We start from the raw sequence: 12,902 nt of genomic DNA, 5'->3' as shown, positions 1-12,902 counted from the left end.
AGACAGTCAATAAGATGTATTAGTACATCTTGTCCCTTTAGAAACACTGCCACTTTCCCCTCAAGTACAGCATTTTAAAGCTAATATAGTTTAAAAATCGAATTTTGGGAATGACTAGTTGGCACTTGATCATTGAATATATATAATGACACAGGAAAAAAACCCAAGAAAGACAATCACATTGCTTTATTTCATGGAATAACAGCTGGGATGCTCATTTACTGTCTTTTTCAGGCTAATAAAATTTTTCTAAAACAGCCTTCCAAATACCACTATGAAAGCCAAGATTTTTTTTTTCTAGAAATCAAGTGACTTCTTGTAATACTATTTTGTGGAGTCTGCTGATTGTTTTACCATTTGGGGATAGAGATCTAGTCTCAAGAGCTGCAGAAATTCAGCTCTACGAAATTCAGATCACCACTTCTGACGCTGAGCTGCTGCAAGCATATACTTTCAAGTACATCTTCATTTTGTTGTGCACCAAAACCCACGCATGACTGTTCAGAAAGTGGTGGTCAGAGGGCAGTTCATCTGGTGTTTTGCCTGGGTTTGCGTGTCCATCTTTTGTGTATATTTACCACCGGTGTTGTCAAGCCTCCATACCCCTTCTCACCTCTTCAGTCTCCCTGAAGGGACTGTCGGTGGAAGGAGGAGAAAATGCCAGCAAGACAGTTGATATTGTATTAATTAGCCCACCCAGGGCTTGATGGAGAAGAGGATGAAAATACTAGATAAATTAAATGTTAAAGAGCTCTTGTTGGGGTGTGAGATGAAAAGTCATGTATTAGCATTTATTGATAAAGGTATTTGGAACTTTTGCCAGATAAATCCGATGACTACAGGTCTGGATTTTATTACTTTTGTTTGGGATTTCAGGATTATGTGTGCAGCTGTTCCCAGTGCAAGTAAGAATTATAATATCTATTTTCTTCTTTATATTGTTGATTTCAGCTATGCTGTCTTTTCTACATCTTTTCATTAATTAAAATAATAATAATGGTAATAAGGGGGGAGGGGAAAAATGAAACAAGATGAAACCAGAGAGGGAGACAATTAACTATCAGAGACTCTTAATCTCAGGAAACAACCTGAGGGTTGCTGGAGCGGAGGGGGGTGGGAGGGGATGGGGTGGCTGGGGTGATGGACACTGGGGGAGGGTGTGTGCTATGGTGAGCACTGAGGGAATTGTGTAATGATTCATGAATCACAGACCTGTACCCCTGAAACAAATAATACATTATGTTAATAAAAAATTAAAAAAAAATATATAGGGCATTGTAATACCATTTTTAAAATATATGGACCAAGTTATAATATATTCTTAATAAAATAGGTCTTTAGCATTAAAAAAAATAATGGTAATAGGGGAAAACTAATATTTATTGAGTGTGCTAACTCTGGCTAGTAATTTTCATATTTTCCATTATATAAATTAAATAATAAGCTTAAGATATTTCCAACAGTGGGGAGAGAAAAAAAAGGTAGTTACTATATTACCCCCTTTGAAGAGGTGAAGAAACTGAGGCCCAGATAGGCTTAGTAATTTTCCCAAGATTATACAGCTAGCTAGTGAGGGGTATCGTCAGGGTTTAAATCCAGAATGTGTTCCCTTCACCACTATGTTACATAGCCATTCACTTATGGGGCAAAACACATGGTGTTTGTTACCCTTGTCGGCTGGCATACTGTGGATTCACTGCAGACATTGGCAGGGGAGATGCCTATAAATAGAGTCAGTTTCCGGCATGATATTCTTGGAGTGGAGGTGGGTAAAAATTGTCACCATGGTCATATGGTGACCTCAGCCCCTCCTATCCCTCATGCAGACTATCCGCTCATGGCAGGTGTGTCACAGGTAGGACCTCTGTGGCTAATGGCATGTGTGTGGATAGTTCTGGTCCCCACTGCCCGCTGGACAGTGTGAGAAAGATAAAATATGTGGAATCCATGACTCAGTTCCAGCCAGTCCTCCAGCTCTTACTTGGAAAAGTCCCAGGAGGGTAGAACAAAGATTTTGAAAGAAAAATTGTGAAAAGAATGGATTTGGTTTTGTCATTAACCTTTTTTTTCATAGAGATTCACTTTTCTTTTGTCCAAGCAATAGTCCTTGGGTAAACTCTTTGTGGTGTAAATGAATTTAGAATTTGTTTAATTAAGAATGATAACCTTTCATTTAAATAGAATATCACTCCCCCTACTCTTGACCCCCTTTTTTCTCTAGCTTGGACCTTCTGAATTCAATTCAGCAAGAGGTTATTGACCAAGGTTCAATATAAGCAAAGCTCTGTGTTATGAAGGGTGAAGCATAATCCCTGTCCTCATGGGCACAAATAACCATATATACAGGGCAGCCTGTGATGGGGGATATAGTTAACATAAAAATGAAGTAACACAGTACACAGATAAAGGAGAGATTATTTCTGACTTGGGAGCAGGGGACCAAAGCTTTTCAGGGAGGGGGCAGAATTTGGAAGCATTGAGATGAAGACGAAAGTTATTTTATGTAGAGGAAACAGGATAAGCAAAGGTGGAAACTGCAGGGCAGGTTCAGGTGGTGGTAGGGGTGAGGCTAGAGAGATGAGAAGGAGAAGGAAGAACAAAAGAATGACATAGGGGATTAAGACAGGAAACCTTCAGTCTAAATTATATGGGTCCTTACTAGTATGTAGAGTTCGGATTTTATTCTTTTGGTAACAGACACCATTGCAGGGGCTGAGCGAGGAAGGGTTTTAGAAATCTGACTAACCCAACCCTCAAGGCTGGATTTTAGGAGTCTAACTCTGTGTGAAAGATGGCTCTATTGGAAGGTAAATTTGTGAGGCTTTTAAGATAGTTCAGTGGGGAGAGATAACAAGGACTTGAAATTCAGAGTACAGTGAGAATGGAAAAGAAGGCCTGGGTGGAGGTCAACTGAATGTGCGCAACTGGCTGTGCTGGGGACTGAGAAGGTGAAGGAAGGAGAGTCGTCCATGTTTTTTGCCTCTGAGACTTCCAGTTCTGATGAATGAAATTCTCTGATGCAACTGATTGAAACAGAAACCAACAGGGACCAACTTATTTTGCCCTCCCCCCATCTGCCCTTTTCTTTGCAGTGATTGATCATAGGGATTATGATCAATTATTTCAGATTATTTCTTGAAATAATCTGATTATATGTTTTTCAGCTCTCTATAGAGTATTTTTTAATTTTTTTTTTAAAAGATTTTATTTATTTATTTGACAGAGACAGAGACAGCGAGAGCAGGAACACAAACAGGGGGAGTGGGAGAGGGAGAAGCAGGCTTCCCGCTGAGCCGGGAGCCCGATGTGGGACTTGATCCCAGGACCCTGGGATCATGACCTGAGCCGAAGGCAGTCGCTTAACCAACTGAGCCACCCAGGCGCCCTTTTTAATTTTTTTTTAAGATTTTATTTATTTATTTGACACACAGAGAGAGAGGGAGAGCACAAGCAGGGGGAGTGGCAGGCAGAGGGAGAGGGAGAAGCAGGCTCTCTGCAGGGAGCCTGATGTGGGGCTCGATCCCAGGAACCTGGGATCATGACCTGAGCCTAAGGCAGATGCTTAACCGACTGAGTCACCTAGGAGCCCCTCTCAATAGAATATTTTTAAAGGAGTAAAGTAGAAAAGCAATCTGTAAAACATTTGTTATTAGAATAATAAAATTAGTAGAGTGTGATATAGATGGAAGAATTCTTGGGATGTATTTGTTTTTCTTATGAAGATTAAAAAAACCAACAAGTTCAATTGTGTAATAAGTATAATAAATAGTACTGTGGGTGAACTTATAATGTTTGAACTCCTTTATCTCCTTGGATCACCCAGAAGTTTCACTAATTTAATCTTGTCCATAAAAATAGTTTGGGTCTATTTTATTGGAGGAACTTTCTGACATTTTCTCAGTGCTTTTGTATCTGTCCCCTGTCTAAACAAGAAGGACAGAGATATGCATAGTTAAAAGCAAGGGTTTTCCTTCATTCACCAAAATTTTTCTGGTATTAAAGGAAGATTCTAGGTCAGTTCTTTTCTATCTTTATGTTAAACATTATATTTGTTCTAAACATGTTAAAAATGCAGCTTTCCATTTAACACAAACTTGGCCAAGCATCTCATTACAGATTTGCTGGGAAAGGAAGTGCTGGTGAGTAGAAAGAATAAGTGGTAGTTGAAACAGGACAACCCTGTACTCTTTAAATTTAGATTTCAATGTTTTGCTTGTAGGAATAGCAGAACCATTGAAGAAGGCGAAGCAAATGAATATTATTGAGAATTCAGCTAATTTTCACCTCATTGTCCTATAACCAAACTTGATGTATAGTCATATAAAGATGTGTATAAGATACTTCTAAATATTTAACTTCTGGTTTAAATAGAGATTTAACTAGATTTAACTTTAATAGAGGTAACTAGCCTATTATCTGGTTATAGACTAGATAACTAGATAACTAGAACTAGAGTTCTACTAGTTATCTCCAGTTTGTTGGCACAGATTAGTGCCTTCCAGTGAGGTAGATAACTCACATGCTTAAATTCTTAGTTTCTTAAACTCTCCTCTCAAGATACTTAGCTTCATACATTCTAGTTCCAGCTATATTTGAATATTATTTCATATCTACCAAGTCATATGTATACATTTCTTTCTTACCCAAGGAATTTATTAAGGCAAAATGACTTTTCTAGGCTTAAATGATGTCATTATTGAAGGAAATAGACTAATGGTTTAAGTAAATCAGTAAAGCCCCTTTGTTCAACACAAGATATACAAAATATTAAGTGTCTGAGGATTTTCACTTTTCAATTAGTGCTGCTATCATTAATTTATTTTTAAAATTATAAATGATGTATTCTGATTTTATAGAGTACATGTTAGAAAATGGGCTACTATCAGCAGTTTCTGGGTTTAATGTCTTTCATCTAACAGAGTGAATGATCTTTGATTTCTAGTTCTAAATTCCTAAGAGAGGACTCTTGTAGATCAGGTATGGTACCTGGTATCTAAAGATGATCTCCCACTGAGCCATGCCTCCTGGTCTTTGTGCCTGTAATAGTTTCTTACTGCTGTTGTAACAAATTGCCACAGATTTTGTGGCTTAAACAATGCCAATTTATTAGCTTGCTGTTCTGTTGGTCGTAAGTCAAACATGGGTTTCAAGAGGCTAAAATCAATGTCAGTAGGGCTGCATTCCTTTCTGGAGGCCGTAGAAGAGAATCCATTTCTTGCCTTTTCCAAGTTCATGACCCCTTCCTTCATCTTTAGGCTAGCAATGACAGACTAAGTCCTTCTCACACTGCCATCTTCCTGGCTCTCTGGAGCTGGGCAAGTTTCTCCATTTTGAAGTACTCATATGATTGCATTAAGCATACCTGGATAATACAGGATAATTTCCTTATGTGAAGGTCCATGCTCTTTTTTTTTTTTTTAAATAGGCTGTACGCTCAGTTTAGAGCCCAACATGGGCCTTGAACTCATGACCCTGAGATCAAAGTTGAGCTGAGATCAAGAGTCAGACACTTAGCCAACTGAGCCACCCAGGTGTCCCGTATGTTGATAGTTTTAACCATATTTTCAAAGTCCCTTTTGCCATGTAAGGTAACAAAGTCACAGGTTCCAGATGTTACAATATTAACATCCCTGGAGGGCCATTTTCCTGCTTATTGTAATGCCCTTTATAAGATAAGTACAGGCCCAGCTGATATGTAATTGTGAATGCATGAGAGATGCCAAGTGATATTTCCCAGCTGAGTCCAGCTACCCACTAAACATTGCGAGATAAATTATTGTTTCAGGCCATTAGGTTTTGTTACACAAAACTGCATAATCATACAATCAAGCTGGAATGGGGTTTCCATCCTTTGACAAATCAACTTTGGCCAGGGGTTAAGGTCCCATATCAACTGCAAAGGGTAGAAATTAACTCTGGTTAATTTAAGCAGAGGAATCATTTCTCAGCCGCTTGCTTGGAAGTTTCTGCATTTGGTTTGGTTCCTCACTTAGGAATGTTTTGACAATTGTGTTCCAGTGCTTTTCAGTCTCTACTTCTAATTTAATGTTCCAATTTACAAAGAAATTCAGCATCTTCCAGAATTGCAATGAGGATTGAAGAACCAGGCTTGGAGGCTAAGCAGCCAAGAACAATGCCCAAATATAATGTCCCAGAAAGAGGCCCCGTGAGAATATTGCTCCACCATCATGAGAGCCAAGTTCTAACATGGAATCTGCATTAGTAGCACCAAAGGCACTGACTGGATATTAAAACCAGCACTACTATTTCTTCTACCCCAGAAAGTTGATCTACTTCAACTGCCACTCCCCCAGGAAAAGTTCCTGGTAGATCTTATTTCCTTGTGTCACTAGCTCTTGATTCAAAGTCCAGAGTAAGCGCATCTAATTTGTAGAATGCAGCTAACCTTTAGCTACAAGAAGCCCCTCCATCCTTTACCCCTCACTACTCACTAAAGGTTTTGTTGAAATCATTTGGAATTTCAGTTTGAATTTTTAAAAAATATTTTCTGGAAATCCTTTCTTAATTTTATTAGAACTATAACCATACATCAACAATTACATAGAATTAAATATTTTTCCCCCACTGGTCTCATTGCAGTCTGCTATTTCCTATATACCATTTTGCCTTTCTTAAACGTTTTGGTAATTTTAAGTCATTTTTCTGGTAGACACCCTTAAGTAATATTTTTCAGTAAGAATGAGTGAGTAGTAAAATTTTTTGCACCTTTGAAAGTGTTTCTCCTTTGCTCTCACATTTATTTATTTATTTACTTAAGATTCACTTACTTATTTTAGAGAGAGAGAGAGAGAGAGAGCAGGGGGTGGGGTAGAGAGAAAGAGAGGGAGAGAGAGTCTCAAGCAGACTCCACGCAGAGTGCAGAGCCCTACTCGGTGCTCACTCTCATGGCCCTGAGATCATGACCTAAGCCAAAACCAAAAGTTGGTTACTCAACTGACTGCACCACCCAGGGGTGCCTGCCCTCATATTTAAACAAGAATTTGGTTCTATATTGAATTCTGGGGTCACAATCCTTGAATGAGTATTTTGGAGATTATACCATTTTTGCCTAGCATTAAGTTTATAGATAACTGCTCTTGGTTTATTTTTCCTATCAGTAATACATTTATTTTGTCTTTCCATTTGTTAGATTTATCTCTTCACTTTTGATTTCAGAAATCTCACCAGAACATATTTTAATTATATTTTCTTTCAATATATCTGCTAATTATCAGGGTACTCTTTTACTCTGAAGTGTTTCTTCTGCTCAGGAAAAAAACTATTTTTTTCTGTGATTTCCCTTGCAAGTGTTTCTCTTCCATCTACTCAGTCCTCCCTGGAGTCCCTAAGATGTGGTTCTCAAAGTATGGTCCCTCCAAATACACTTGGGAATTTGTTAGACATAGGAATTCTTGACATCCCAGAGACCTGCTGAATCAGAATTTTTAGGGATGGGGCCCAGGAATTTGTGTTTTAACAAACTCTTCAGGTGATTCTGCTGCATGCCGAATTTTGAGTCTAGCAACCCAATGAACATTGAGAGAAAATAATAGATTATTGCTTTGAGGTAAAGTCATAGTTTATTGTCGTGACCTGTGAGCAAACAGTCTCCATCATCTGCATCTCTTCCCGTGTAGGCATGCTTGCAGAGGGTATTTTCTGTCCTACTCTCTCATGTTCCAAGCTTAGTACTCTTTTGATTCTGCTGAAAATGCTTTTACTGACCGTGCTTTTCCTAAGAAATGTGATCCTCTTGCCTTTTCCTATTCTTGCCTTTTTGAATCTATAGCCAATTGCCTTTACTGCTTCTGCATCGGGTGGAGATTGGGTTGGTGGAAACTGGGTGGGAAATGGCCTTGGATCACGTTGGGAGTGTTGTTGCATGATGGCCCCCGTAGCCAGCTCACAGTGCTCCTCAACTGCATTGTCGTGGGAGATGGAGGATATTTGAGCAGTTGGTTTAACACGGATAATTTTGAAAGTGGTGTGTAGGTAGATTTTAAATGAGATAATGTTTTCACTACTTTATTCCAAAACTGTATAAATTAATCACATATAAATTGTAATGCAGGTATACTACCCAACATTGATTCTTGGTGGTATTGATAATATTGCCAGTCTTTTTCTGAAATACTCCCTCACATTAGGTAAATGGGGAAAGAGTCCAAAAGATTTTAAAATTCCTGACTATCTTGATGATTAAAATAAATAAGTATACTAACATCAGCTGTGAGTTATTAGATCGGATGAATTATAAATAGGATAAGCATTCATTTCCAGGGTGGAAGAAAGGAGGGTATGAGCTGTGGGTTTAGGCAGTTTGCACCTTAACTCTGCTACTTCTCAGCTGTACAATCTTCAACAAGTGACGTTATCTCTAAATCTCAGTTTCCTGGGGCGCCTGGGTGGCTCAGTCGTTAAGCGTCTGCCTTCGGCTCAGGTCGTGATCCCAGGGTCCTGGGATCGAGCCCCACATCGGGCTCCCTGCACCGCGGGGAAGCCTGCTTCTCCCTCTCCTACTCCCCCTGCTTGTGTTCCCTCTCTCGCTGTGTCTCTCTCTGTCAAATAAATAAATAAAAATCTTAAAAAAAAAACCAAAAACACTCAGTTTCCTCCTCTGTAAAATGAGGTTAGTAATATATATCTTCCTAGATAGTTTATTAAGATCGAATATGACATTTTACGGAGAGCAGTATAACAGAGTGGGGACTCTGCATTCAAACTGAAGTTTGAGTCTAAATCTTCTACTTAGTAGTTGGGAAAACTTGGGCAATTTCCTTACCTTCTCTGGATTAGTCAGGATTGACTGAGCTATGCTGCAATAACCAGCACTCTCCAAAACTCAGAGACTTGACATAACAGATTTTATTTCTCATTCATAATGCAAACCAGGGATGGAGGAGGGGAGGGCTCTTTTCCACTCAGTCAGTCAGGTTGGTGACGTCTCTGCCGTCTGCATCTGCATGTGGAAGCTGAAGTCTCTGCCATCTGCATCTGCATGTGGAAGCTGAAGTCTCTGCCGTCTGCATCTGGACACGGAGGCTCTACACTTGCAGTGGCCAGGCGAGAGACAAACTCGAGAACTATGTGTAGGCTTTTTATTGCTTTCCCCTGAAAGTGACATATGTCATTTTCATTTACATTTTGTCATCCAGACTAGCGGTATTGGCTAGTCAAATGGTATTCACACTTAGTTTTAATAGATACTGTGAAGTTGCTCTCCTTATTTCTATATAACAATATGCTAGTATAACAAAATGTTTGGAAGGACATACACTTATTACTTATGGTAACCCTCTAGGAAACTATAGGATTAAGAGGGACTTTCACTTTTTCTAAGCATAGTTTTATATTGTTTGAGTGGTTTCAAAACCATAATTGATTATGTAATAAAGGACATATAATTCTGTAAATAACACAAATGACTCAAATTATATATATATTGCATTGGGGCCTTTTCCCAGTTAAACTTGTCATTATGCTGCTTAACCGAAGAGAGACAAGGAAATGTAGGGAAGCAAATGGAATGGTTGGTAAACGTTACTTCTTGTGCCACGGTCTTGGTCTCCATTTCTAATTTGTAAGATGGGTCTAATAATGGTATCTATCCCTGTGATGTCTCTTTGGAATAATTCCATCTTTACCTCTTTCAGGTCTCTGCTAAAATTTCTCCTTTTCAGAGTGGTCTTTCCTACTACCTTGTATGAAAGAGCTTCTCCAGCACCCTCCCTCACTATATCTTTCCTTTCTTTCATTTTTTTTTCTTTATAATTTTTTTTTTAAGATTTTTTTTTTTAAATTTATTTGACAGAGAGAGATACAAAGAGAGAGGGAACACAAGCAAGGGGAGTGTGAGAGGGAGAAGCAGGCTTCCCGCTGAGCAGGGAGCCCGATGTGGGGCTCGATCCCAGGACCCTGGGATCATGACCTGAGTCGAAGGCAGACGCTTAACGACTGAGCTACCCAGGCGCCCCTCCTTTCTTTCATTTTTTCACACTTTGTGATTTATTGCCATCACATATATTATGTATTTACTTCTTTATCTGTTCATGGCTGTGTCTCCAATTTCAGCACAGGAACCGGAATATAGAGAACACTCATATGTATCTCTTTCTTTTTCATCTACAAAATTTACAGTTTTTTTTTAAACAATTCACACACTATAGATGTATATGGAGAAAAAGTAAAATATTTGTTGAATGGATGCATGATTACCCCATGTGGTTATTGCAAGGATGAAATAAGTATATAAAATCCTTAGCACAATACCTGGCACATAGCAGGTTCTCAATAATGATTATCTTTTAAAATTAATAATAATTTTTGTTTATTTTTATTAGAAAAATGGTTAATTTTATATTATTTTTATTAATCATTGTAATTAAAATACATAGCATAATTACTGGGAATCAATAAATGTTAGCTCTGATTGTGAATAAGAATCAGCGTATAGCATCAAGCCCAAAAGAACAGGTGCTCAGTTAGTGATAGCTGATAATTACTGAGTCCTTTTTATCTCCCTACAAACTTTTCCCCTCTCTGCTGAGTACTGATTCTTCCTGGGTCACAGGTATTTTTACAACCTTTCCTCAAACCCTCCACTGCTTCAGTATACTCCCTCCCCAGTCATTTCCAAATGACAGGAGCAATAAACTCCTAATTAGTCTTTTGAATAGTTTTTTTTAAAATTGTGCATTAGTTATGGCTTTTGGCACAGTATATTCTTTCAAATTCAGCACTTCATGCAAAGAAAGCATTTTTGTAGTACACTTTGTTAGATATAGTTAGAGCAGATGTTTTATCAAACCACGTGTATCCTCAATTAAAAAAAAAAAAAGAACCACAACAGAACCTCTCTCTGCCTTTGCCTTTGCGTCTGCCTGATGGGGTATAAGTTGCTGAAAGCTACTTTTCAGTTCCTGCGGCTAGTTCAGGTAATGCTATTGGTTCCAAGCAACACAAGTATTTACTATTCCCTGTTCCATTCTGTTGTATATCTGATTTTATTATCTCTTGTTCATAAGTTTTAGCAGGTTCAGTTTTCCAACTTGTTTTCACTTACTTCCTGACTTAGAGGCTTTCAAATTTCAAAGCCCTTGAATTCTTATTCAAAAGAATTGTTGTATGAAATGTAAAACAATAAAAGCTGAACTCTCCTGGTCAAAGATACACAACTAGAAATATGTAGCCCTGCAATTACCTGTTAGTTGATTCTGCTATTCCCTTACGTTATTATATTCTGTCTCATCATTACTGGGACAGCTCCTACTTTTGGGGAAATGTCCTGTGTTAAATACTCCTTCTTCTGTGGCTTCATTAGCATTCTATGCATATCCTTATAAATATTCTTGCCACATTAAATTTTAATTTGATTTGTCTGTCTCTCCCACTAGATGATGAAGATAGGGACTTCTGTATCTTCAGGGCCTAGTAACAGTATGCACTCAAAGTTGTTTTCATTGATCATGCCCAATTTCAGAGGTGTTAAGTCAGACTAGATCCCATCTGGAAGTCTGAGAGAAGGGAGCCTGTTGAAGGAATTTATCCAGGTCAGTGTCCCAGGGTAGAAAGCAGGGTGGAGAAGTATAGAGAGTAGATCTGGAGGACAAATCAGAGGTGTCCAGCATAAGATATTGGGTGTGCGACTGAGTCTAAAAATGAGGATTAAGGTTTTGCCAGATTGGAGGGATATGGGGAAGGGTGTTATTAGCTCAGTATGTTATTGCTTCATTGCAAACAACCACCAAATGTAAGTGCCATACAGAAATAGCATTTATTTAGCTTATATGTTTGTATATTTTCCAGGTTGGGCCCACTTGAGGCTGTCCGGCTGGAGGAGATCTTTCCGTGTGCCTCTTCCTCCTGGGGTCATCCACGTCATCTATGAATGCTTTTCTCACAGAGATGGTAAAAGTGCGAGGGAGTAAGTCCAGTTGTGCATGTGCTTTTCAAGCTTTTGGTCATTTCACATGCCAATTTGTTCTCTTAGCCTGCATGAGTCACATGGCCAAATTTGGGTTAGGGAGAATTTGAGACTATTTCTGAACAATAATGTATCATACCCACCAAAGATGCTCCTGCATCTTTCCTCCTGTTACCTTTTAAATATTAGTTAAGGAGATGTTGACAAATGATTGAGGATTCTCTAATGGATCTTGCAGAATTTTCTCTAGTACTGTCTCTCCTCAAAGCTATATGATTATCCACCTAAAAAAATTTGGAATGTATTAGCAGTAGATTCTGGCTAATTCATGCAAATTCAGCATCTCTGCAGAACCTAAATTAAAATATAATTCAACACTAGGGAGGAGAGTAATTTTTTCTGCATTATTCTTGGAAATGTCCATGCCACATTGATGCATATAATATTCTATAGCTGGCAAATAAGCTTACTAGCAGTGGTGTTAAAAAAATAAAAAGAATCTTTTATGAAAGTATACAATATTTTTGGGATGCATATGTGGCTTGATTTCAAATATAACTTGGAAAATCCACTGAATTTTAAAAATTTGTGAGTAACTGAGTTTCAGGTTGAGAATGAAACAAGTGAAAATATTTGAAGTTTTGTTGCTTTTAAAGGCTAGAATGTATAATAAATTGGCATGACAAGATGAATTATTCCATTCATTTATTCACTTATTTTTATAATTCAATCAGGTGAATTTTATTGAGCACCCTACCAAATTCAAACCACTATTACGAGGTCAAACAATGGTGGTTAAAGAGATTAACTATGTGTTGGCTAACTGAACATAATAAAAAAATTAAAAAAATAAACACAGATTTTGTTTGTAAATTAAAAAAATTTTTAAAAAGTTCTGTAGCTAAAAAAGACATTAATGAAATACAATTTCTACTATCAAGAAATTTATAATCTTGCTGGGGAGATTATAGGGAAGAAT

General features: G+C 38.0%; 1 protein-coding gene across 1 annotated transcript in view; it reads left to right on the top strand.

Moving 5' to 3' along the window:
• The window catches only part of IMPG2 (interphotoreceptor matrix proteoglycan 2), a 163,955-nt gene extending 151,487 nt beyond the window's left edge, over positions 1-12,468 (top strand). Inside the window, exon 19 of the mRNA XM_045902795.3 lies at positions 11,806-12,468. Within this exon, the coding sequence (XP_045758751.1) occupies positions 11,806-11,887 (82 nt within the window). The 3' untranslated portion in view covers positions 11,888-12,468. The remainder of the gene's footprint in view (positions 1-11,805) is intronic.
• Positions 12,469-12,902: the final 434 nt, after the last annotated feature.

This window comes from Mirounga angustirostris, unplaced genomic scaffold (assembly GCF_029215605.1).
Source record: "Mirounga angustirostris isolate CCGP_5_RB_7025 unplaced genomic scaffold, mMirAng1.0.hap1 SCAF_1, whole genome shotgun sequence".
Classification (NCBI taxonomy): Eukaryota; Metazoa; Chordata; class Mammalia; order Carnivora; family Phocidae; genus Mirounga; species Mirounga angustirostris.
Note: the sequence above shows the minus strand (reverse complement) of the source record. Positions and strands in the feature narration are given on the sequence as shown.